The sequence below is a fragment of the Vicugna pacos genome, chromosome 27 (assembly GCF_048564905.1).
Source record: "Vicugna pacos chromosome 27, VicPac4, whole genome shotgun sequence".
Classification (NCBI taxonomy): Eukaryota; Metazoa; Chordata; class Mammalia; order Artiodactyla; family Camelidae; genus Vicugna; species Vicugna pacos.
The window spans coordinates 18,482,641-18,509,644 of NC_133013.1; the positions used below are offsets into that span (position 1 = coordinate 18,482,641).

Sequence of the window (27,004 nt, forward strand, 5' to 3'; positions counted from 1 at the left end):
TGGAAAGCAACTAAAAATGAGGACTGGCTGCCAGGGGAAACAACCATGTGACCAGAGGTTTGGCACTTTCAGTCTCACTTCCTGACCTCTGGGGAGGGTAGAGAGGCTGGAGACTGAATCAATTACCAATGTTCAATGATGTAATCAATTACCAATGTAATAAAACCCAAAAGGGACACGGTTCAGAGCTTCCAGGTTGGTGAACATGTGGAGATCGGAGGAAAGGGACATGCCTGGAGAGACTGTGGAAGCTCCACACCCTTTTCCCATACCTTGCTCTATGCACCTCTTCCATCTGGCTGGTGCTGAGTTATAGCCTTTTATATTAAGCTGGTAAACTAGTAAATAAAATGTTTCTCTGGAAAGTTATGTGAGTCACTCTAACAAATTAATCAAACCTGAGGAGGAAGTCATAAGAACCTCTGATCTATAGCCAGTCAGTCAAAAGCATAGTTGACAGACAGCTTGGACTTGCGATTGGTGTCTATCTCCAGGTAGATAGTTTCAGAGTAAACACTATCAAATTTACTGCTGAGTAAATTTGTGGGACACCTGGTTAGTGTACATGGAGAACTAAGTTAATTGTTTGGGGTGGGGAGAACATACACATTGGAATTGGTGTCAGAATCATATAAGAAAACCAAGGGCATTAAGAGGGCTGGGAAACCAATGAATCCAAAAGTAAAAGTTCTACAAGTTTTTATGGGTTTCTAAGGAGCTTTCTCACAGCACCATCTGGTGGACATCCAGCAACTTTTACCAGTATCAATACATAGAGACTGACAAAAGTATCTATACGATGGTTACTCAAAAATCCAGTGCAAATTCTCTAAAGTGGCTGCCATCATTACCTGCTACACATACCTGGATGAGATCCAAGATCCCAAGTTCACTCTCTGATGAATCCACACAAAAAACAAAGTAGAGGGTAGCATAGTGCCGATAAATCAGTTTGTAGTCAGAGCCACCAATCAAACTGTAGAAGATGGGAAACAGTTAATGCCCATATCTTAACTGAACATATCAAAGAGAAACTCTGCACCAAGGAATGAGAACAGACCCAATAGAGAGGGGGAGGACAGGCCGAACAGGCCATTTCTGCCAGCAGAATGGCAACCAAATTTGGCAGAGGTGCCTAAAGCCATTTTACCTCACTTTTTCTTCTGCACATCCTCCCAGAAACCAAACATCTAAATATCTGAAGCACAATCATTTAACTGCTTCCAAAACAGAACTGGGTCTCTCCCTGAGTATATGGTGCTGAGATCAGCTCAAGCTGCATAGGCACTCACCAGACACTTGAGTACAGCCTGAAGAAGCAATAATGATGAAAGTAGATATATGGGGAGAAAACTGATCATTTACCTTCCACCCTCCAAGAAGTTACAGATGTTGTCATCCCGCTTGAGAACTAGATGGAAGGTCTCTCGAACAATCTGCTGTTGAATTTCTTCTGGCTATGAATTAAAAGAAAGAAAGTGAATCAGTGGGAAAACTACATCCCATCAATGGAGATGGACAGGAAGGGGAGAGCTTCCAAGCTGGGAATGATCTGAACATTTGGTACCAGTTTCCAGAAAAGATAAAAATGATGAGTAGAGAAAAAATAAAAGGGGACTCTTTAGAAAAATGGATAACAAAGCTCTGTTAAAGGGATTAAAATGGAGTATATTTACCTAAATATCTAGTCTCTAACCATTACCGTCCTGACAGGTAAGCTGGTATTTCTTTATTGTTAACAACCAAGGAAAGAAGTACTGACAACCTCTCATACAAAGTCAAAGAATAACTAGAAGGCCTGGTCCTGAAATATTTAGTCTTACCCTAGAAAACATCTATGCCATGGTAATTAACAAATGTCAACGGGTCTAACACTTCAATGAAGTCAAAATATAATCGCATACATGTTTTAAAAACCTGAATTTGACATCTTTTGTACTGGTAATACAGATATTACATTTAAGATGCTGTGTTATCAACAAAGTACTACTGAGAAAGACAGAAAATGTTCTATTTACAGATTAGAATTTTGAACAATTGCAGAGCTACAAATATGTTTTTTCACTTACTACACATGAGAAAACCCAGCTATGATGGAATCTGTTGATAACCCACATTTAGTTTCTACTTGTACATATCAGTTGCATAATAAGCATGGTTTAAAAAAAGGATAATGAGAGGGAGAAATCAGTCATTAAGACAAAAGTAATTAAAAGCTCTACACCAGTGCTCTCAAATCTCAATGTGTAATGAATCACCTGAAAATGCTGTTAAAATGCAGATTCCAATTTAGTGGGTCTGGGATAAGTTCTGATACTACAGTTCTAACAAGCTTCCAGCTGATACCAATGCTGCTGGTCTGGGGATCACACTTCGAGTAGCAAAGCTTAAGGAAACCTTCAGATTGAACTTGCCTTAAGAGTCAGATAATAGATTCTAGTAAAGTTAACCCCTTTCTTCCTACAGCATGAATTTAGGCTTGAAATGCTTAGTTATCTAAAAGAAAAAGATGAAAAAATAAGGAAAATGTCATTGTACAGAAATTATTTTCCATAACTTTGATTTAACATGGGTATACAGTGGCTCTCCGTATTTACTGAATGGATGAATGAAAACCTGCCAGTCACTGGTCACTATAAGTTTGAGTAAATTAATCTCTATTTTCTGGTTTCCATTTAAAGAACTCACAAAGCTCACAGATGCCAGGATTCTGTAAAGGATTAACTCTGTGTACTCAGAAATACAAAACATGCTAAGCATGCTAAGCATCAGCACTTTTTTTTTTTGCATCAGCACTTTTTTAAACCAACAAAAACATCTTTCAAACTAAAGCCTTTTATCTGACTCTAGGGGGAAGTGGCAGTAGTTGGCGGGGTAAATGGTGAAGCTACCTAATTTCGAATTCAACAAAATGGCAAACTACCAATTGCTTACTTAATCTCAATTATTTTAATAATCCCTCCTTTCTTTTAGTACTCTGCAGTGTTCAAGGTAATTTTCACTCAGGAGCTAATTCAGTTCTTATAAAAATCCTATGCTCTCCAAACATATACACATGGTCAATAAGGACATGAAAGATGCGCAACATCATTAGTCATTAGGAAAACAGAAATTAAAAACCACAAGGAGAATCCACTATAAACCCATTAAAATGTCTTTAATCAAAAAGATAATAAAAAAGTTGATAGGAAGGTAAATTGGAACTCATACATTGTTGATAGGAATGTAAAATGGTGCAGCCACTTTGGAAAACAGTTTGGCAGTTCCTCCAAATGTTCACCATAAAGCTACCATGTGGCTCAGCAGTTCTACTCCTAGATATATACCCAAGGGAAATGAAAATACATGCCTGCACAAAAGCCTATACATGAATGCTCATAGCAGCATTATTCACAACAGCCATAGGTAGAAACATCAACTGATTAATGGACAAAACATGGTACTTTCACACAATGGAATATAACTTGGCAAAAAAAAAAAAGAATTAAGAACTGACACATGCTAGAACATGGAAAAAAACCTTGAAAACATACAAAATGAAAGAAGTCCATCATAAAAGACTACATATTGTGTGATTCCATTTATATGAAATGTCCAGAATAGGCAAATTTAGAGAGACATAAAGTAGATTAGTGGGGCCTAGGGCTGGGGGAGTTGAATGGGAAATACCGAAAGACTGCTAATGGGTAGAGGTTCCTCTTTGAGATAATGAAAATGTTCTAAAATTGTGGAGATGGTTGCATAACTCTGTGAAGTATTAAAAACCATTCTATTGTATATTTTTAAAAGCTGAACTGTATGGTATGTAACTTATATCTAAAAACACTTTTAAAAACCTGAGGGAAAAATTCACACACACACAAATGCAAATACAAACTGAACAGTGTTACTGAATGCTAATATAAAATGATATAATTATTTAACAAAATATAACCTAGCTAAAAAATTCTATGAAAAAGGTAATTTTGTTTTCTTTACTATCTAACAAAAGAGGAAGTAAAATCTGAAAGAGGTTTGTTAACTTGACATAAGGGTAAAAAAAGGTGTTGCTGAGACCTGCACTAAAGTTTTCTGACACTTTCCCTTCTATGGTTTCACCAGCCCATAATTATGTACATAACATTTTGAAATCTAGCCAGGAAGGGATAAAACGTCGAGGGAATGGGGGAGAAGCGCAGGAGGCAAATAATTTTTTTTCCAGAAGAATGTTTTTGGACAATGCAAATTCACATATTACGTACTGAGCCCTCATGTGGCAGCATTTATAATTTCTCATTTCCTACTTTCACACTGACTTTCTTCAACTCTGTATAGCGTGAAGGCTATCTAGTCCCTGGGCAGTCCCTGCCAACACTGAAGCAAAATAATTCCAAGAAAGCACTTTTCCATATCCTCTGGCTAAAGCAAAACCATTGAAAAGCTGCATACTTCTTTCTCCTCGAGAAACTGCGTTTAACAACTAACAAGATTAAAGTCACTTCAATCATTCAGGTTGTCAATGAGGCACACCCACCCACTACCACTTACAGTGCCCTGAGACCCTGGGAGAAGTGTCACAAAATGGCACAGAAACGCCAGGGTCCAGGAAGAGGTGGGAAAGAGCAGGGGCAGCGGGCGTAGGGTGAGGGCCTGACACTAGCCCCCCAGTCCGGGGAAGGCTGTCTTAGGGTTACGCGAGATACAGGAGCCCGAGGTGGTCAGCAGGCTGTACGCCAGTGCGCCAAAGAAAGGGAAGGAGGCGCGGATGCCCCGAAAGGACATGAGGAAACTGGGCCGCACTCACGAAACGCTGGTAGAAGCGGACCAACCGCGGCTTCCCGTGATTATTGAAAACAAGAATCGCCTGAATCATCTTCGCCCGCCACGCTTCTCACCACCGGCTGCTGCCAGAAAACACCTCCTTCCGCCACAACACGGACGCTTCCGGTTGGTGCACTGCTGAGAGTGGCCCCCGGAAACTTGTCTCGGCGCCCAGAGCCCCGACTACGAAGAGTCCGGCTTCCCGGCACGCCTTGGAGGAGGCTGCAGGGTGCGCGGCGCGTTCGCCGGGGGGTGGGCTGGTACGGACACTGAGGCTGGGGAGGGCTGTCATCTCGACCAGAGTCGGTTGTCCAGTCAGGGCCTGGGCAGGACGGAAACCCGAGGCTCTGTGCCCTTCGCTCAGACCGACTGATTACAGCAGAATCCGGGGCCTGACGGAAAGCCGAGCACGTCGGAAAAGCAGACCCAGAAGCAGAATTCCCATCAGCAGCTCCCAGGTGAAGACGCCGCAGGAGCCTCCCTTTCTCATCGTCTGCGTTAATACATACAGCTCTGCCTTCCCCTTAACTCTGCAGAATGTTCCGCGGTGTGGAGATGCCAGCTAATTTAGCCATTCCCCGGGGAACGTTAGGGTCATTTTTTTATTTTTCAGTATTATGTACATACGATGCTGCAGTGAATCTCATAGATGCCTCGTGGGCAAAACAGCTTTTTGTCCATGAGAGTGAATGGTGGAATTAGGGGATCTTTAATGCAATTCCATTTAAAAGGTACCAGCTATTCCAAATTGATAACGTTTTTGTATTTCCTTTTAATGACTTACTCGGGGTGAGGTGCAGCACGTCCCTATGTTGCGATAGAGCTGCAAATTAGAATCACCTACCCAGAGGGCTGTTGACAACATATATTAAAAGTCCTTAAAATTATATAGAACATTAGGCTCAGCATTTCCAGTCTTAGCATTTATAGTAAAGTGATTGTGGACGTGTGAAAAGATTTAGCCACAAGAACGTACACCTTAGCAGTGTTATTACAGGGGAAAATGGGAAGCAAAATAATTATTCCAAAATAAGAAATCGGTTAAATGCATTGATCCACATGCATATGAGAAATATTAAAGATTTGTTTTTAAAAAATCACATTGTGAAAGATTTACGGTATAGGGAAATGTTCATGGCATACCTGTAAGTGAAAAGATTACACAAAGTATGTACAGGGACATCCAACTTTGTAAAAGATTGTAAGTATATACACCAAAATATGAATAATAATTGTGTTTGATGGAATGGCAGCATTGTCGTGTACAGCACAGGCCTCTGCAACCACAATGCCCTAATTAAAACCCTGGCTCTGTTGACCACCTGGGCACCTTGGGCAAGTATCATCATTTGTAAAACAAACATAATACGTTTCATTTACTATAAAACTGGGGGTTTTTTCTACTTGGAAAAAAAATGGTTCTACTTACTTCAGACAGTTGTTATAGCACAAGAGGAGTTAATATTTGTAAGTACTCGGAGCAGTGCATGGTGTATAATTGAGTACTACATAAGTGATTGTTTTTAAATGATGGTGAAATTATATTTTTTTCCTTTTTAAAATTTTCTAAAATAAAATGTATACTCTTGTAGCCAGAGGTTTTTACTTAGAAGAATGCAAAGGCAATAAATAGGCACTGAAACCTTACAAAATGTTTCAAATGTTGAGGAGGAATACCAAAAAAAAAATTCAAAACAGAAGCATAATGAGTGAGACCTAGTTCAAGTTGTCATTACAGGGAGACTTATTGAAACGTAACGGATAATTTAAATATAAAATTACTTTAATATGTGATGTAGAAGACATCGTACCCTGACAGTAGGAAGGAATTCAATATATTGTGATAACTGGTTAGCAATCTGAAAATAAGCAATTTAGTTATCTCACTTCATACCCTCTCACAAATTACAGGCAGAGTGGATCAGAGTTAAACATAAAACCAGATAATGAATAGAAGAAAATCATAGTGAGCATCTAACATCTGAGAAGACTATATATTACGAAGTTTAGAAGCAATAAAAATCACAAAAAGTCAACAGACTTATCTATATAAAGATTTTATGTTTGTAAATCAATTTCTTAAATGGAAAAGTTTTAAAAAATATGGCACATGGTTACACTTAAAATATAAATAACTGATACACTAAAAAGACCTTCCCCGTCAGTAATAAATGGGCAAAGGGACCAAGTAACAAATGAGGAAATAAGCCTAGGAAATGAACATGAAAAAAAAATGTTTAAGCTTGCTAGTAATGGGGGAATGGGCTAATTAAAATGAAAGTATTAACTCTAAAATTAAAGTTATAAAGTATTATTTTCACCTTATCAAATATCATTTTTTAAAATATTACCATACCCATGTCTGGCAAGGGTAGCATGAAGATGGTCCTCTCCTACATTGCTGGTGAGATTATAATTTAGAACAAACCTTTTGGAAAGCAATTTAGCAATATAACAAGACCTTTATGAAAAATTCCTAGATTCCCAGTAATCTGACTCCTGGAAATCCATCCCTAAAGAAATAACCTCCAAAATATAGCGTGTGCATGTGCGTTTGTGTGTGTGTGTGGCAGGTGAGACTGAGGAAACTATATAATTTACAAAGGTTTTGACACAACTCCAAATAGGGATCAATTAATTACCCCTATTTTGGAAAAATGACAGAGTTATTAAGGTAGTCAGTCTTAAAAACAATAGTATGAAGACTAGCAATGTAGAAAGTGGTTATATATCATTAACTGGAAAAGGATTATCAAATTTTATGCGTTGGTATAATATTGCAATGACAATGTCTAGAAATTGCATATTCCAGATTAGGCCACTCCCCCAACTCCATGGCTTTGCAGGGCCTCTTCTCCGCCTGCCTCTAAATTTCTTTCCATCCCCACTGCCACTGCTATAGATCAAACCGCTCTAGGCTCTACCCCTCAACTGCAGCAGTCTCCTAGTTGGGCTTATTAACTTCAATTTCTCTGTAGTCAAGTGATCTTTGAAATAATCAAGTCAGATCTTACTGCCCTCCCTAGATCACTGGCTCCCAAGGTATTAAGGATAAAGTCCCCAAATACTTAACATGCTGAAGGTGCCACACCCGACCTCCAGCCTCATCTCATATACACTTCCACTCCCACCATTCTCTGAGCTCCAGCCACGATGGCCTTTTCCTTCCAGGAGCTCATCCCCACCCATCCGAGACATCAAGCCCAGTTGTTACCTAGGGTTTTCCCTACTGACACCCTGGGCCTCCTTGTTTAGAAGAGTGGCCTTCCCTTATGAGCTTGCCAAACCCTTTGGCCACAGTGCTTTGGGCAGCAGGATGCCCTCACTGGGTGCCTCTCCTCCAGTCAGGGTCCCCAGTCCTCTTCCTGTTTAATCCCTTCCCTGACCACTGCCATCGTTGAGGTCCCAGCGTGCTCAAGAGTGAGCCAGCCCCATTCGGACACAGGACACCAAGGAGGCTGCTTCTACAATAACCAAGGTGAGAGATCACAAGGATGTGAACTGTGAAAAGGGCAGCAAGAACAGAAGAGACCCAAGAGCAGTGTAGTGACCTGTGACTGCAGGTGGCCTAAAGGAAGTGTTAATCCTGAGTCTCACAGCCATATTGTTGAGCCCAGCTCAAACATGCAGGAAGGCAAATGAAAGTTTGAACCATGACAATCAATGCTGGGACCTCACCATGAAAACCATGTGAACCATATGAAAAAAATGGAGATAATAATCACATGTGCCTCTTGGGATTGTTGTGACAATTAAGTAAGATACAGCAAGTGCTTGGCACAAGTACTAGCACCCGGAAGCACTCAGCAGTCAGTGGCTATAGTTATTATGACAGAAAGCATCTAGTGCTGTGTTTGACACATTAAGGAACTCAATAATATTGTTAGTTTACCACCACCCACACTTTCCTCTGTGGCAGGCAGGAGCCACATCCCACCAAGTCCCTACCCATTCTTAGGACATGTAGATTTCAACTCCAGATCTCTTCATAGATCTGGGTGCAGGCACACAACCCAGCAAGGCAATGTTCATGGCCGAAAAGATATGGCTTTTGTCTTATAGGGAGGTTGCTCCGCTGGAAAGCTGTTTACATCTGATAATAACCCCATCAGTGTAGAAGAATCCTCTCCTGAAGATTCACTCATTCATAAAAAGTTCTCAAGGTACAAAAGAACAAGAAAAAAAGGTGTTCTGGCAGAGTGAGTCAGAGATGGGGACCAGCCAGCCATCTGTGAATGCTCTCGGCCTCCTTGAGAAGAGCATCCCCAGGAAAGCAGCCAAGGGAGGTCAGGAGACAGGACCCCCCAAGGTGGTAGAGAATCAGAGGAGTAATAAAGAACTGGCAGCTCTGTGGGCTGAAAAGGGCAGAAGGGACATGGAGATCTGAGCAAGAGAGCAGAGACTACAACACAGAGTGCTGCCGGGTGGGGCAGAGGGAGCAGGTGTGGAAGGAAAGCAGGAAATACACCAAGGGCAGAGGAAGGAGGGGCCCTGCTAACTTCTCCTCTGAGCCACTCTGCTTGCAGATGAGGGATTTCCCCCAATTCTGCGCCAAGACCAAGCCCAGGCCCTCTGACTGCCCTGCTGCTTCCAGAAACACCACTCAGGGCGAGGGCCATCATGAAAATGTCTAGGAAGACTAGACTCACATCCCAGGAAGGACCCTCCATGAGCCACAGCATCGGGTCCCACTGCTAATGTTGGGGTCTTGGATTTGATTTTAGTAGAGCTGGTTCAAAGGGTACTCCATGGCGGCCTTGGGGAAGAACCAGGTAAGGCTTGGTGGACTGCTCCCTAGAGCTCCAGAGTAAAAGTTGATGGAAGAAATGCTCAACAGTGCTGGTGGGCCCCGGAGGCACTCCATCTCCTCAGTCATCCTGGGGGTAAAGAGATGTGAATAAAGCACATTTCATAAGAGTCTTCTATAAGTCATCAGACAAACAAGGGTTCAACTGAGTGGCACCAGTGGGGCCTGCCTTGGCCTCATCTCAGAGTTGGCCCAGAGAGCCGGCCTGGCAACTCCAATTGTTTTTCAGTCCAAGACTTACTCTCTTAAGACAAAAGGGAATCCAGACCCTCTACTCCACCTGCCCCTGCTTTCTCTGTCAAGCATCATCATCTTCATCACCTAGATAAACAGCCCATTTTTCTGACACTGTTTTAAACATTCAGTTTGGGGCCTTTTGACAACAATTCAAATCTTCAGGTGAAATATACCTCAAAAAATCAAATCAACTGTGAATAGGCTGGGGATCAACTAGGAGGCTGACCTTTGGGCCAAAAAAACTATTAAGGACCAAGTCAGCCATTTTTCAGCCACTCTGGGCAGGGAGCCCAGAACAAAGGGGGAAAAGAAAACTGCTCATTCAGCTGCTCAATTGCCCCAACACGGCTAATGTATTCACTAGAAGTGGAAATGTTTGGAGCCTTAATGGCATTAAGTCTCCTTGGTTCCCCTCTGCACTCCATTCTTTCGTTTCCCGCTTTCATAAATCTTTGGGGCTCTCTTGTTGGTTAGCACAGTTCAGATTCACCAAAAAGAAAGGTCTCAGATTGTCATTCTTCATACCTTGAAAGAATTTTCCTGATGCTAACACTTTCAGGAATTCCACTACGAAGTAAAGTTTATGCTGCTGTCTCTTTGTCCTATGCCCAACCACAACCAGTACATATAAAATTCCTGCCAAGAGATAAACCACACCAATGCCAAGTCCACAGTCGCCTCCCCTGACCTACCCACTCCTCGTCTTCTGCGCCGTCCCCCTGCTCTCGGGTCTCCACCACAGCCCCTTCTGAAGACTTTTGGGCCATGATGTTGTCTGTCCAGGACGCCCCTGTCTTTCCATCGCCAGCGAAATTACACTTGGTCACCGTTCCAGCCTCAAGTTTGGCTAATGAATCTGAAAGAAGGGAAGAAGTTGAATGGCCTCTCTCCCTGCGGTGGAAACATAGTGGGAGCTGGCCTATTCTGCCGAGTACCCCTCAGCCTGGGTTAAGCCATTGCTCTCTGCAGCCTGGGTGTGCTTAGGGAGGCCCTGGGTGGAACCCCCAAGGCACTAGACAGGAAAGGCTACCTACAGGAACCATGGGATTGGGCAGCGCCCCAAGATCCAGACTGTCCAGGCTACTGGCCCTAGGGCACTTGTCCAGGGACTTAGGAATAAATCTCAAGGGGTCATGTCCCCAGGGAGGCCAGACCTGGCCGGCTCCATGAGATCTATGCAAGAGTGGGGAGCCTTGGACAGGAGGCCAGGAGACCCTACAGGCCATAAGGAGCATCAGACCACAGTGAGGGCTGCACTGCTCACCCAGGAAGGGGCCATCACCCCGAGTTTTCAGCCGCACCCCAGCCCCCAGCTCGAGCTCCATCGCCTCCATCTCTGACTCAGACATCCAGAACGCCACTGTCTGGTCGGGGGTGAGGCTCTCTGTCAGCGCAAGCAGCTCTGGCTTATTCACCAGCTCCTTCAGCGCCTCAGGCGTGAGTCTGTCGGTGTCCCCCTTGGCTTCCACCTCTGCAGGCACACAGCACAAGAGGGTTATGACCGCTGTAATATTCCAAGCACTGTGGGAGGGCCTTTTAGGAGCCAGATGAGGGCTGAGAGTTTTACATGCTCACAGCCACCTGCAGGAAGGGCTCTGAGTACCTATCCTGCCAGTACTCACCAGGATCTCATGGCAGAGGAGTTACGGGCACAAGCTCTGGAGCCAGGCTGCCTGGTGCAAATCGGCTTATATGCTGTGTGACCTCAAGCAAGTCACTTAACTTCTCCCTGTGCCTGACAAATAGGGATAAAAGCAGTACCTACCTGATAGGACTGACATGAGATGTAAAAAGAAATTTCTAATGCACGTAGAGGACTTAGCACCTGGCCTGATGCACAGCAAACCCTCAGCAAGTGTTAGTGGCTTTTTCGGGGGGGTGGGTTCCTTGGCTTTTTTTAGTGGAGGTACTAGGGAGTGAATCAAGGCCCTCATGCATGCTAAGCATGTGCTCCACTACTGAGCTATATACCCACCCCAAGTGTTAATGTTACTATTGTTCCCTTTGCACAGATGAGAAAAACCAAGGCTTAGAGAGGTTATGTAATTTGCCCGGGGTTACATGGCTAGTCAATGGAAGAGGCAGGATTCAAGCCTTCCTCACAATTCCACGGAGATGCCAGTGACCAGGCAGGGCCCTCTTCCTGCCCTCAGGGTTTCCCTGGCTGGGGTGGGGTTTGCTGGAACCAGCAGCAAACTCTGGTGGTCCCCAAACTCTCTACTGGCCTGCTCGTCCCGGCCCAGGCAGAGTGCAGAGGCTCAGGAAGGATTCTAACTGCGTCTCACCTGCCTACCCTGAAACTCCCAAACCTACTAATCCCGGGTTAGGGGTAGGGCACGGGTCCCAGTCCCAAACTAAGAAGTGAGGCCTCGCAGGGCTGGGAGTGTGGCGACCCTGCAGCTGTCCACAGGCATAACCAGATGGCCGCCAGCCACAAAGACCGGACCACACCTGCTTACGGTGTAAAACCTCTGCCGCTCCGTCAGGGATGCCTTCTGGGATTCCCCAGACACCTAGCTCACACAGAGGACTTTCAGACTGCTCCATCTCCTCAGCTCCTCCTCACCCTGCCCAGTGTCCCCCGACAAACCACCTCACTGCCTGCTTTACAAGGTAACAGAAGCCAGAGGTGGGACCACTCACCTCCCTGCCACCACCTAGCCATCAAGTTACCTATAGCCACAAGAAACCCTTCCTCCTTCCCTCTGGTCTCAAAGGACAAGGTGTCCCCCTCCTGCCTCAGGCCAGTTCATCTGGACCCCAGGTCCCAACCCCACCCACCTCCGGGACCTGCCTCTCCTCCTCTCCCAGATCTTTCCTTAACACCTTCCTGCATTCTGGCTTGGACACCCACTACCCCAGACCCTGCCTCACCCACCAGAGCCACTGGGGAGCACTTCATCGTGAAGCCCACTGGATGCTACCAGTTCCGACCTCACTGGGCCCTGGGCAGCACCTGATCCCATTGCTACCTCCTCACTCCTGTCCCCTTGGGCTTCGCTGGGCTTCAGAGACACACACCTTCCCCATCCCCCATTGTTGCTGTGCCCAGGATGACCTCCCGGGGAACTTCGTCCACTGGCACAGCTTCAATACCACCCATGTGTGATGACTCCATAACATGTGCTGCCAGCCAGCCCTCTTCCTGGGGTCCAGAACTGTATCGCCAAGTCCCCATTGGACATCTACCTCTCCCTGGAAGTGCCACCATGTAGCTAATGGCATGTGTCCCAAACAGAACTTTTCTCCCCAAACCTGCTCCTCTTGCACTCCACCCTCCAAACCTGGCACCCGAGCCCAAATCCTGGGGTCATCCCAACCCCCTCTTCATTCTCCCTATATCCAAACCCTGAAGCCATGGTCCTTCCTCTATCTTGAGTCTACCCAGTCTCTGCATCCTCACTGACCAGTCCTTAATCCTGGCCCTCTTAACTCCCTCCCTTGCCATCACAGCCTCCTAACAGCCTCCTGGTCTCCAGTCTCTTCACCTCCCCAGGAATTTCTGAAAACAAATCTAATCACATCACTCACCTGCTTAAAAGCACCCACTGCTGAGCACCCCTGCAGCCTCGATTGAGCACCCTCCCTGCACAGCTTCTCTTCACCTGCATCCGGAGCACTCAGTTCCCAGAATGCCTTTGGTACCCGCCCCCTCCCTGAAACACCCTTCCAAGCCCTGGCACCTGGCTGATTCCTACTTGTCTTTCAGGATTCAGTACTGGCGTTCCCTCCTCCAGGGAACCTCCCCCGACCATGCCTGCCTGGACTCAGAGCCCCTCCTCAGGCTCCAGTCATGGCCTGTCCATCTCCTCTACCAGACTGAGAACATCTTGAGTACAAGTCTGAGTCTTGTTTGTCCCTGGACCCTCAGTGTGTAGCTCAGGATCTAGCATGTAGTAGATGATCCTTAAATGTTCAGATAACTAATGAGCAACTGAAAGCATGAATGGATAAAATGACTGAGGGATGGATATTCCCAGTCAAATTCAAAAACGTCTCATGCACGACAGGCAGCAAGGAGGTCCTTCTACAGCCAAAACTGGGAAGAGGAATGAGACCACAGAGGGCCCAAGAACGAAATGAGAATTTTGGCAGGAAAATGAAGGTCAATGGGAGCCAGGCCTGGGCTCCGCATAAAGGCAGGTTCATGGATGGGTCTGCCAGACTGCAGGAGACAGCAGGAGTGGGAAGGCAACCCAACCCTCAAGACTGAGGTGAGGCACTGCAGACCTTCTGAGTGTGTGGGGGACCCTCGACCAGTCATGGGCTTTAAGGCCAACCATGCTAAGAAGACACTTTCTAGGGGCCAAGAAACCCTGAAGAAAAGGAAGGCCACAGTGTAGGAGGGCCCTGAGGGAGGAAGGGCGGAGGGTACCTACTGTAGGATGACATGAGGAAGCCTGTGTTCACCTTCCTGGTGGCGCTGAAGTTGGGTTCGATTTCATTTCCTTTGGGGTTGAACTTCCGGCGATGGATGCGACTAGGCCGGACATACAGCACATAGTAGCGCTCCTGGGGCCAGGCAGAGAGAGAGTGAGGGGCTGCTGCCTTCCCTTCACCCTTCAATACACATACTCCCCACGGGGCTCCAGCTGCAGCCCTCCCCCGCCTCTCTCTCTACCCTAGAATCCTACCTCAGCTCCAAAAGATACTCAAACTGGCCAGAGGTGCCCACTCCCAATATTCATTCATTCATTCATTCATTCATTCATTCATTCATTCATGTGTTTAGTAGAGCACTTGCCACCCACGATGAACCACGCTAGATGTGCAAGAGAGGGCAGGCTCAGAGCCTGATCCCAAGGCCTCCACACAATCAGAGACAGAAAGAATATACAGGAAACTGTAACCCAAGCACCAAGGACTCCAAATACCATAAAGCAGGAGTGGAAGCATCCAGAATGCCATGGAAAGGACACTGAAATGGAGTTGTGAGTGAGGACAGCCACTGTGCCTCTTCCAACGGATGTGGGTCCTGGAGAAAAATCACTCCTAGCCTCAGTTTCCCCTGTTGCCTGGAAACAACGTGATGTCTACTTTCAGGCATGTTGTAAGGGTTCAAGAGACAACAAAGGATGACTGAGACATTATGCTGTACACCAGAAATTGACACAACATTGTAAACTGACTATACTTCAATAAAAAAGCATGCAAAAAATAAAAAAGGGGGAGAGGAAGAGAGATGACAAAAGGACAAACACAGCATAAAGTATGAAGTGTGCTGTAAATGCTGCTGTCAGCTATCCTAATCAAACAGGCAGCCGAAATGCTCCCAGAGATTAAAGAAAAGGAAACCACCTTCTGGGAGAAACATTTCCTGTCTCAAGGGTGAAGAAACCTGCAACTGTGGGAATAAGGATGAAGGAAGATTATTAAAAGCCTGGGCAGGAACGTAAAATAAAAGACAAGGTTCCGTGTGTAAGTTAGAGCAACGCAGGACCCCTCCAGGCCTCATGGGAGTCCAGGCTGGGGACGTAAATGGGATCATTTAAGACCGGCCTTGAGCTGGCATTTGGAGTTTGGATTTTACATGGTAGACTAGAAGGAATCCTGACAGGTTTTAGAACAGCAGCGAGGTCCTGAGAGATGCCTTTCAGGAGACAGGTCAGCAGTAGGGCAGGAGTGAGTGCTGGGGGCAGCCAGAAGGCAGGAGGGCGAGTGCGAGGTTTGATGGGGACAGGCTGAGTTCCCGAAGGCCCCTGGGAGGTAAGTGGACGTGGAAAGAGGAAGGGAGGGGAAGGGAAGATGGTCAAGGTAGGAGGCCAACAGGACTAGGATTACTCACCTGCGGAAGGGGTGGAGGAACACAATGGAGGTTTGCAAGCTTGTGGCTGGAGAGGGCAAAGGGGTGGGGTAGGGGGTTACTGCACTATCATTAGGAAAGAGGAATTCAGAGGAGGCAAGTTTGGAGAGGGGTTAGGAGAACAGCCTGCTGTTGAGGACAGACAAGACAGGCTAGCCCCGCATCAGCGGGGGCTACTGCTGGGCTCTCCTGGGCAGGCTGGCTGGGGGCTCCAGGTTGGTGCGCCCACCCTGCTGACCTGTGTCCTAAGGAGGGGAGGGTGCAGCAAAGTACCTCTTAGCATGAAACTAGTGCGGAGCCTGGAGGGGAGGCTGTTACCTGATGTGCAGGAGAGAAACCAGTTCTGTGTAGTCCCAGGCCTCTGAGAGGGGGTTTGATAAGCTTAGTTCTAGAGATCTAGGAGATATGGTGGTCAGCACATCTGGTGGGGGAGCTTTTTGAAATGGAGGTGGAAATGCAGAACTAGTACTCAAGAAAGAAACACTGGCGAGTCCAGGATAGTGAATGCCAGGTGTGTCCATCGACCCCTGAGATGGGTGGTGATAAAGCCACATGGTGATGACCCCAGGAGGCTGAGAGAGCAGGAACAGAAAGGGATGGACATGGGAACTGAAACCCTGGGTGGTGTCAGCAGCGCAGATTTCACACTCAGCCTGGAAACAAAGGCCCAGAACACAGCAACCCCCCTCACACCCCAATGTTCCTGCACCCATACACACGTGGAGATCCAGGTCCTCATTGGTGACCTGCTTTATAAAAACCCAATATTCTACAACATCCTGTCACACACGGTGATGTCAAAAGACCTAAAGAGCGCCTTTTAAGATATTCACCACCCTGCAGCTACATAGGCTGATAACCTGCTCTGACCTTGTCCATCAGGCCCCGGGGCAATGGGAACCACCAGACCAGAGGACAGGAGCTGGGCCCTCAGCCCCACAATAAAGAGCCACTCATCCTGCCCACCCAGCAAGCCTCCCAGCACTCTACATCTGTCCCATCAGAAGGTGACAGGACCTCTTCAGAGGGACTTCCAGCCCACACGACACCACATCCTGAGTCCTGATCCACTCCCCTCCCTCCTCCCTGCTTTCAGCCCTCCCAGTACTGGCCCCAAACACACCCCTTGGGTTTAGGGCCTGATCTGTCTTCTCAGCAAGAATGCAGGCCCTCTCATCTGTCTGCTGCCCAACACAACCCTAACTGATCTCTTCCACTTATGGCCCCTTTTGGCTGCTAATCTCCCAACCCACCCATTCGCCCTGTGAGCCCTTCAGGGAAAGAGCTGGATCCCAAGTCTTGGCACTGGCAGAGCCAAGCAGAGAGAGATGCCTTGGTAGGTGCTCTAAGTAAACATCCTCACCTTCCTGCCATTGACATCCATGATGCTGTGCCGAGATACATCGACCAGCTCTCCCTCCAGCAGGACGCCATTTCCCCTGGAGATGAGAGAGAACGAGGGATCAACTGGTGCTGTCAGTCCTCAGGAAAGAATCACAAGTGCAGCCCGGGTCAGAGTCTGCACTGGAACAGAACCAAGTCCCAGGTGTGTCTCCCGTTCACCTGGCCCCTGATTCACTGGGCACCTGACAAATATGGAGCAGCCCCTTTATCTGTGCTTCCACACGGGGCCTCCACTCCTCTGAGGCCCCCAAAGGCTGGGGTACCGTCCAAGGAGTAGGAAGGAACATTGTCCAGGCTGCAAGACCAAGCTATGGCCCCTCCTGCAGGGACTACTATAACCAGAGCCTCAGTCTTATCTACAAAATGGGAGCGTAACAGCCACTTCACTCTATGATGATGACGTAAAATCATGTATGTTAAGGTGCTTTGTAAACTATTATTTACTAAATATAAAGGATTTTATTTTTTTATTTAACCAAATTGGGGGTGGGGGGTTCCCTAAGCTGCTATAAAGTATCTCTTCACCTGCTTTAAAACAGTTTCTTATTCCTGTTCTCTTTCATATCCACTTCAGAAGTGGAGAAAGCCAGACTCAGAAGTCGTGTGACCAGCCCAAAATTGCAGGGTCTCTCATTGAGAGGAAGTGGACTCCTGCTTCCCAATTCTAGTTTTCATAGCAGAACCTGGGGACTTCCTTTTTTGGAACCATGGAAATAGGAGAGGGGTGGGGACAGCTGATGGGGATGAAAAGTGAAAACTCCCTGTACCTTGTTTGCCCCTATCCACCCCCCTTACCCCCTTACCCCCTTAATTCTTTAGCATTGTAACTGCAAACGGAATGGTCCATTAGTTGTCATAACCGCCATGTCCGTGATGGCAGGGCCTGGCCCTCCGAATCCAACACACGCCTCCAGGCAGGCCTTGCCCTCCCCTAGCCCTGCCAAGCCAACACCCACCCGCTGTTTGGGTCACAGCACGACATTGTCCCTTCTGGAGCGGGAGTGCAGCCTGCGCAGAGGCCTGAAGGCACGGCAGCGTGGCAAGTGGTGGAGTTTATAGTCACCGGGGTTGGGTAGAGACAAAGGTTGGCGTGAAGTAAGCAACGCCTTTTGAGCCCTGTTTTGGAGTCATGACTGGACCCTCTCCCGAGGTTACGGGAAAAAGAGGGGAGTTTTACGCGGCTCTGTGTCTTAGGGAGCGAGCTCCAGCTATGGGGCGAACGGGAGCAATGAGAGGAGTGGACCGGAGGCCCGGGAGGCCTTTGGAGAGCCCCGTCTTTCCTCCCATCTGCACCCAATCCCAGTGGCCCCCTACCCTCCGCAATCAGGGAGCCAGCTTCAAAGCTGAGCCTCGGGAGCCGACAGAGGCCGAGCCCCGGAGTCGATGGGGAGACTAGGGCGGAGCCTACCCCTGGTGGGCAGCGGGGTCCCAGGCCCCGGGCAGCCGCGCGCTCTGCACCGCCTTGTTCCGGAGGGCGCTGTCCTGGTAGATGCGGCTCATTATCCCCGCGGCCGCGGAGCCCTGGAGACCCGGCGCACGGAGCAGGCACTCGGGGCGGGGGGCACCGCAGGGGGAAGCGCAGGGAGGACCACAATTCCCAGCAGCAGGTCTGGGACAGGCGCGGCCCGGGATCCGGGCGTTCCCGGGCGGAATTTAAAGGGGCCGAGCCTCATTCCTGCCCGCGAGACAGTGCGCGAGGTGGGAGGTGGGCGGTGGGCTTCCGGGAACACCCGGCTGGGGCCTTAGCCCGGGGCGTGGGATGGGGGTGGGGTGGGGAGCCACGCCCTTCTCTTTTCGCTCCCCTTTCCTTGTTGCTAGAGAAAGACCCATGCCCCACACACGCACAAAGGGGAAATTAAGGCCCAGAGAGCCTATAGGATCAGCTCTGAAGGATGGGTTTCCAGAGAGCAGGAATGCAAAAAAGGGAACAGCCCTCAGGGACGGCAGGGTGGTAAGTACAGAGCTGCTCTTTATGCACCCCCACCCCCACCCCCGCGCTTGGTCGCACAGTGGCTGAGGGAAGGGTTCCAGGAGTCTGTAACGAAGGAGTCTGGGCTTGGGTGTCAGATCAACAGCCTACCAAAGTTTGAATCCCAGCTGTGTGAGTTTGGACAAGTTCCTCAACCCTTCTGAGCCCGTGCTTCCTCCTCTGTAAAACGGGGTCAGTATCAGAGGGGTTGTAAGGATTTAATAAACTCACTCTAGAACGGAGCATCCGCACAGTTCTTGGACCCCTCCCCAGCTCCCTACTGTCCTTTGCCCAAGTATGTAACATTCTAGGGACGCATTTTCCAAGCCTGGGTGCAGGATTGTTGGAGAGCCTTGGTTCTCCTATTTGACTTCTTTGTGCCGAGTCCTGGGGCAGACGGAGCCCATTAGTGAAGTCAGGAGTGGCCTCTGGGGCAGCCTTCAAAGGGGAGGTGGCCAGGTAGATACCTAGGAGCCCAAGATGAGCTGAAGAAGCCCCCCTCCTCCCACACATTATGACTTCTGTGGGTTTTAGGCATTTTTGTTTTCAAGGGCTCCCTCCCTCCCCCATAAAAATGTTTTTAGATTGTATTTTATGAGTGGGTTGACATAAAGATGAATATATTGATATATATTATGACATTTTCTTTGGCCTTTTTTTCCTTCTAATTTAAAAAAAAAGTTAAAATATTTTCTTGTGTCTTAGGCATTGTGCCTAATGGATTAGTCAGCCCCACACCTATCTGTCTGTCCTACCTGGCTGCTCCCTAACTTCTGAGAAGGAAGGACATAGAAGAGCCTTAGTGGGAAGCCCCTCTGGGCAGAACTGCCCTTTGGCTCTGTCTTTTCAAAACTCCCCAGGCTGATAGAAGAAACTCTCATAACTCAATAGAAAAAACAAACAACAACAACAACAAAACACTACAATCAAAAAATAGGCAGAGGAACTGAATAGATATTTCACCAAAGGAGACATACACATGGCCAACAGGTATCTGAAAAGCTGCTAAGCATCACTAATCATCAGGGAAATGCAAACCAAAACCACAATGAGATATCACGTCACACCTGTAATGACTATTGTCAAAAAGACGGTGTTTTAGCAAAGATATTGAGAAAGGGGAACCCTTGTACATCATGGACGGGAATGTAAATGGGTGCAGCCACTATGGAAAACACCATGGGATTTTCTCAAGAAATTAAAAATAAGACTACCAAATGATCCAGCACTCTCACTTCTGGGTATATATCCGAGGGATTTGAAATCAGGATATCAAAGGGATATGTGCACCCCCATGTTCCTTGCAGCATTATTCACAGTAGCCAAGACATGGGCGCAACCTAAATGTCTGTCAATGGATGAATGGAAAAAGAAAATGTGGTATATGTATACAATGGAATATTATTCAGGCTTAAAAAAGAAGGAAACCTTGCCATTTACAACAACATGGGTGAACCTGAAAGTGAAAGAAGCCAGACACAGAGAAACAAATACTGCGTGATTTCATTTACATGAAGAATCGAAACTAGTAAAGCTCACAGAAGCAGATAGTAGAATGCTGGTTGCCAGGGGCTTGGGGGAGGGAAAATGGAGAGATAGTAGTCACAGGGCACAGTTTCAGGTTTACAAGATGAGTAAGACCTAGAGATCTACTGTACAGCAGAGTGCCTATAGTTAACAGTATTGTATTATATACTTAAACATTTACTAAGAGGGTAGATCTTATGTTAAGTGTTCTTACACACAAACACAAAAGAAAGAAGGCTTGGGGAAACTTTTGGAGATGATAAACTATGTTTATAGCATAGATTGTAGCAATGGCTTCACTGGTATGTACTTACCTCCAAATTCATCAAGTTGTATATCTTAAGTATGTTCAGCTTTTTGTGTGTCAATCGTACCTCAATAAAATGGTTAAAAAAGCCCAAACAAACCAAAAACCTCCCTAGGCTGGTCACAACCACAAGGCTGGCACGCCACCTCCTCCTTCCCCTTTCTTTGTCTTCTTCCCACTCAAATGGCTCCAGATCTTCCCTGCCTTTTATGGCAGCTACCAGCCTGATATGGCTATTTAAATGCACATTTTAATTAAACCTAAATAAAATTTAAAAGTCTATTCTTCAGTCTCACTAGCACCGTTTCAAGGGCTCAATGGCTAGCAACATGTGGCCAGTGGCTACCATGTTGGACAGTGCCGAAACAGAACATTTCCATCATTGCGGAAAGTTCTGTCAGACAGTACTGCTCTGAATCCTTTCTTATAAGAGTGATCTTCTGCTTATTGGGCTCTCACCTCACCCCATCAGCACAATAGGCAGACCGGGCATCAGCAAGACAGGGAACAAAAAAGAACAAGAACATTTTTTCTTTTGAAAATTTTGGTATTTCCTAAAAAGCATCAATCATTTGGGGGAAGAAAACAACTTTGTTGGACTTTCTTACACCTATTTGTGGGTTAATGATGTCTCTATACTAAATTATAAACCATAAGGTACAACATGGAGACAGTTTAAGCTTTGGACCCATCAGTTCCATGGTCCCTTTTAAGGACGGGGCTGAAGGGCCATAACAGTGTGTCCACATGGGCATATGCTTTCGTAAAATTTTCATAGGTAACACAGTTTTGGTTTGGTCAGTTAAGACACTATCTCTTCTTGCCCTAATTCTCCTTTGCTTCATGTCAGATGATGTTGGAGTGAATCTGAGTAGGGGAAAGCTGACATGAGATACGTATAGTTTGGGTTTTACAGAATAGATTTATGTGGTCTATAGGCCTTCCTACTTATAATTCAGTTTTCGCCAGCCATCCTGGTGTAGGAGAGCCCTACCACTCTCTGTGATGACTCATCTGGTGTAGGGCACAAAGTGTGTGACATAGAGGAGCAGAGCACGGGGGTCACATCACAGTAGAAATGTGCCCTGCAGTGCCTGGCGCTCAGACGGTGCAGGGTGGGTAGGAGGGACAAGGTGGGAAACTAAGGAGCCAGAGGCTGATGTGTAGAAAATTCCTCCACTTATCAAACAGGTAAAGTTGTAAGCAGAAGACTTGGTCCTCATTAACCTGAAATGGAAGCACTTTCAGGAGTGTCCTCACTAAAGCTGTGCATGTAATGGAAAAGCAAAATAGAATTCATCAGAATTTCTGTCGGGCACAAATACGTAAACAGTAAAACAAACCAGGAGTGCTTGTGCATGTGGACTCTTAGCTTTTATGCGTAAGATCACATCTTAGCATATCTGACACATCTCGTCCTGACAAAGTCTGATGGTTCCAGAAGAAATCATGTGCTAAATTGCTGCCAATGCAGTGAAATAGCCTGAAGAAAACACGTGCACACCACAGAGCAAAAGATGCAAAACAAAGGAAGCACTCAAGAGGGAAAGCAGAACATAAAACAAGATGCCAGAATGAGAACTAAACCTATCCATCACATTACATCAATAAATGCAAAGGGAGTAAACCTAGTGTGGAAAGAAAATCTATGATGTGCCTTTGTATCCGACATCTTTTAATGCCACATCGGAGCCTCTTAGCCGCCAGTGCCTTTGACCTATCCTGTCCTAGCCAAACTGCTTAGGCTCCAGCTGACTTTATGCAGAGACAATCCCCAACACCTCACCTCAAGGCTACACTGCACCACCTTAAAAGAAGACATTCGGGATAGGATTGTGAAATTGGATTACCTGTTGTTCTGACTGGCAGTAGGGACAGTATGGCTAGTGGTAAGTGGGTGGCGATAACGCTTAGCATGATGGGGCATCCAAAATACTAAAGTTGTCTTCTGTGCTTAATTGGGATGAGGTGCAGGTGGAAGGTGAAACTGAGCTGGAAAATGGAAGGTAGCATTTGATTGTAGGGGGGCAATGATAATTATAAGAAATGTAGAGTAGGCTGGCTTTTATGAACAGCATAAGAAACCTGCAAAAAAGAAAATGATAGGCTTAGAGTAGCTAACAGCCAACTTGAGATGTGTAAAAGCCATGGGGAGCTTAATGGCAGTTTTTAAGGAGACTCATCTCCTGCAGCTTCAGGGCAAACTTTTGAAAGTCAGGGTCTGCAGCTGATTGTAAAGGGGACTGTGCTGCCAGAGGAGGCTGACTGTGCAGCTGTGTTAGATCTGTCAAATTCAGAGCCCTGCTAGGAAAAGCATGGGTCTCTGGGGTGGGGACAGTGGGTGCATGAGCATGAATACCTTGAACCCCCAAATTCCCCTGAATTCTCCTGGCCAGGAGCAGCCTCTCCCCTAATCTGGAGACAGTGCAAAGACCTCACTGGAAGCAGGTGCCTTGCAAGATGTCATTTGCTTTTCTTAAGATCTGCCTCTTTTCACCCCTCATTGCCTCCAGGCCCACAATCAGAATCGGGACTCACCACAACCTGAGCAGGAAGGTACAGTCCCTCCTCCCAGAGGATCAGCTTACCCACCCAAGGAATCACAGGACCTGGTCAACATGTGCCGTCTGGAGCAAAGGGAAGCCATGTGGCACTGGATCTGAGGTGAATGACTAGGGGGAATGGAGCATAAAGCTGGACTGGAGAGAATTTATTGACATGGGGCATTCACCTGTGATTTGGCCTTCAATATTTTAGCAAGGTTCCCTGGAGCTGGTCTTAATAGTATGTGGAGATGCCAGAACTTCCTTGACACACACTACAAGACTCCAAGAGAGAGGGCAATGTTAGAAGGGATTTACTATGTAAGACCTGAGAACCCACCATCTGACTAGGTGCAGAGGCAGTGAGCAAGCAAGCAGAGGGCCACTGGTATCTTGAGATGCCCTCTGAGGTTAATGAGAGTAAATAAGTAGATTCGACCCTGGAATTAGACTCCCAAATAAAAGGAAATTTATATGCTTATTTATTTAGATTTGGTGAGTTAAAGGCTGATGTCATCCAGTGTTATGGATAATTATGGTCCCTTGTCAATACCCAAACATGAGTCAGTTTTCAGAGTTCACTGAAGGGGGAGCCAAGTCCCCTTGAGGAACAATAAGAGGTTTTTTAATCACACCAACTATTTCTCCAGTTCTCTGAGACCCACCAAGTGTCTTACAATCCAATTTAAATCGGACACTAGCTACCTGGAGTTGGCATCAAACTCCAGGTTTAAGATCTGTGTCCTACTTCAGACACCAGTCTCAAGTTTCAGATCCCCAAGTTACCTACAGTTCTCCCTGACTTAGCTACAAAGTTCGGGGGTTCCCACAACCCCTCCTCTCAGGTTCACTAAATTGCTAGAGTGACTCATAGAACTCAGCAAAATGCAATACTTACTATTACAGTTATTATAAAGGATACAAATGAACAGCCAGATAAAGAGGCTCACAAGGCAAGATCTGGAATGGTCCCAAGCACAAGCACTTCTTTCCCTTTAGAGTTGGGCTGTGCCACCCTCCCAGCATATGGATGTGTTCATCAATCTGGAAGCTCTCCAAACGCCACCATTTAGGGGTTTTTATGGAGCTTTCATTATATTGGCATGATTGATGTAATCACTGGCCATTGGTGATTAACTCAATCTCCAGTCCTTCTCCCCTCCCTGGAGTTTGGGAGCTGGGGCTGAAAGTCCCAAGTTTCTAATTAAGCCCTGGTCTTTCTGGAGACCAGCCCCTATCCTGAAGCTATTCAGGGGCACTAAGACTCACCTCATGAGAACAAATGATGCTCCTATCACCCTTATCATTCAGGGAATTCCCAGGTTTTTAGGAGCTTTGTGCCAAGAACCAGGACAAAAACTAAGTATTTTTCTCATTATACCCAAAGCACCACCACAAGTATATATATAAATAGTCTGCCGGTCCTGCAAAGGGATCTGTGGCCATTGACTGAATAACTGTGTATTGGGATAAGGGGATATCCAGTTCTTTAACAGTTCTTTAAACCTGTTGAATAGAGTTAAATAATGGATACCCGTAATGGGGTCTCTGCTGAAGCTAATACCAAAGGACCTGAAACACCATCATGGCGATCCTATCAGAATGGGCTGATGGAAGTCAGGCAGTAAATGGACTTTTGGCCCAACTCAATCTTTCTGTCTGTTCAGTGGGACTGTGGAATGACCCTGTGCTAATTCCCCTAGTTTCCACATTAATATTTTGAAAAGATTTACTTGGAAGCTAACAGGAACCTGATGTTGGTTTTCTGACCTGGGGACCAGGGGCCATGCCCCTGAGGACCAGGGATGGGAAGAACCAGCAAAAGCCTGTGAAACTGCCTCCTCATCTCCTAGACAATAGAGTAACTCAGAAGTAATACCACATCCTGGGAGGAACTGCAGAGATTAGTGCCACTTTCAGACACTTAGAGGGTGCAAGGGTGCTGGCTTCCATCATATCTTTGTTCAGTTTAGCCTTTTGTTCAACCTTGTCGAAGTTGATTTTTGCTCTGAAACTCCTGTTGGGCTGGCGTGGACTTTGTCAGATCAACTTCAGTCTCTAAGGCTCTCCCTGCCCCATCCTGCTACCTCCCCCACTTTCCATTCACAGGTGTTAGATCTGCATTGTGGTCTGAAAGCTCTGCCTGCCCAGTCCTGCTTCCTCTTCTTTTGAGTTGTCACCGGTGTTACCTCACAACAAACCTCTTGCACTCCTAATCCCATCTCACCGTGGGCTCCTGGAGGACCCGCGTGGCATACCCTCCTCTCAGTTATCCTGCTGGGTGTGGTGTCTACTCTGAGCAGCTCAGCACAGCCTCTGGTACTTCGTTTGCTGCTGTAAAGGTGATGAATGCATTCTTCCTGATCCTCATTGGTTGAAAAACTAAAAATATGCTTGCTTTTATGTGGGAAGGACAGCAGTACACAGTCACAATTTTTCTCTTGGGCTATGACATCTCTCTTGCTCTTTGTCACAAAACATAACAGAGACCTCAGCCATCTTATCCTACAGAACATTAGGTTAGTCCACTATATTGATGACATCATCCTAATTGGACCTGGTGAGCAAAAATTGGCAAGTACCCTAAATGCCCTAGTAAGACACATATGTGACAAAGAAAAGACACTTATGTGACAAAGAGTGAGAGATATAAAGCCCACAAAAATGTAAAAGTCTGCCACATTGGTGAAATTTTTATTTAGTACTCTTGGATACTCCGAGACATTTCTATTAAAGTAAAAGGGAAACTGTTGCAGCTTGCGCCAGAGAAAGAGCACAGTGCTTAGAGGGCCTCTTCGGTATTGGAGTCAGCATGCAACACGCTTGGAAACACTGCTGCGATCTGTTTGCTAGGGGACTCAGAAGATTGCCAGTTTCAAGTAGGGCCCAGAGCAAGGGAAGACTGACAAAGGCGGGGCAATGACAAACTCATTTCACACCTATGAAGATGACTGTTATATGGAAAACAAAAGCAGAAACAGAATTAACAAGTGTTGGCAAAGAATGAAGAGAAATTGGAGCACTTGTGCATTGCTGGTGGGAATGTAAAATGGTGCAGACGCTGGGGGAAACAGTACGAAAGTCCCTCAAAAAATTGAAAATAGAATTACTGTATGATCCAGCAGTTCCACTTCTGGGTGTTTACCCAGAAGAACTGAAAGTAGGATCTCAAAAAGATATTTACACACCCATGTTCAGAGCAGCATTATTCACAACAGCCTAAAGGTGTAAACAACCCAGATGTCCATCAGTGGATGAATGAATAAACAAAATGTGGTTTTTACATACAATAGAATATTATTCAGCCTTAAAAAGGAAGGAAATACTGGTACACGCTACAACATAGATGAACCTTGAAGACACTTGCTAAGTGAAATAAGCCAAACACAGAAGGACAAATGTTATATGATTCCGCTTATATGAAGTACCTAGAGTACAGACATACTTCATTTTTATTGCACTTCACTTAACTGCATTTTTTTTTAAAGTTGAAGGTTTGTGGCCACCCTGCATTGAGCAAGTCTATCAACACCTTTTTTCCAATAGCATTTGCTCACTTCGTGTCTCTGTGTCACATTTTGGTAATTCTCACAATATTTTAAACTTT

At 46.3% G+C, this 27,004-nt stretch overlaps 2 protein-coding genes and 1 long non-coding RNA gene across 5 annotated transcripts in view; 1 reads left to right on the forward strand and 2 right to left on the reverse strand.

The window, feature by feature from the left end:
* Positions 1 to 4,925, reverse strand: part of AP3S2 (adaptor related protein complex 3 subunit sigma 2) — a 44,519-nt gene extending 39,594 nt beyond the window's left edge. Inside the window, exons 1-3 of the mRNA XM_006198452.4 lie at positions 4,784 to 4,925; positions 1,366 to 1,457; positions 865 to 976 (exon numbers count right to left, since the gene is read on the reverse strand). Coding sequence (XP_006198514.1) covers positions 865 to 976; positions 1,366 to 1,457; positions 4,784 to 4,852 — 273 coding nt within the window. The 5' untranslated portion in view covers positions 4,853 to 4,925. The remainder of the gene's footprint in view (positions 1 to 864; positions 977 to 1,365; positions 1,458 to 4,783) is intronic.
* A 1,637-nt stretch (positions 4,926 to 6,562) lies between these two features.
* ARPIN (actin related protein 2/3 complex inhibitor) lies at positions 6,563 to 18,707 on the reverse strand. The gene is made up of 6 exons (XM_006198451.4): positions 18,460 to 18,707; positions 17,011 to 17,086; positions 14,224 to 14,356; positions 11,109 to 11,315; positions 10,537 to 10,700; positions 6,563 to 9,677 (listed from the first exon to the last, which is right to left on the reverse strand). Exons 1-6 carry the CDS (start codon positions 18,549 to 18,551, stop codon positions 9,669 to 9,671), a joined length of 681 nt encoding a protein of 226 aa, XP_006198513.1. The 5' UTR covers positions 18,552 to 18,707; the 3' UTR covers positions 6,563 to 9,668.
* On the forward strand, positions 18,025 to 26,980 carry LOC107035385 (uncharacterized). 3 transcript variants are annotated; one of them, XR_004195558.2, is made up of 4 exons: positions 18,025 to 18,146; positions 18,870 to 19,002; positions 23,368 to 23,518; positions 25,507 to 26,980. It is a non-coding gene; the product is annotated as an uncharacterized lncRNA (long non-coding RNA). The 3 variants fall into 3 exon arrangements; XR_004195559.2 differs by lacking the exon at positions 18,025 to 18,146 and adding an exon at positions 18,543 to 18,658; XR_012064786.1 differs by lacking the exon at positions 18,025 to 18,146 and having other exon boundaries at positions 18,765 to 19,002.
* Positions 26,981 to 27,004: the final 24 nt, after the last annotated feature.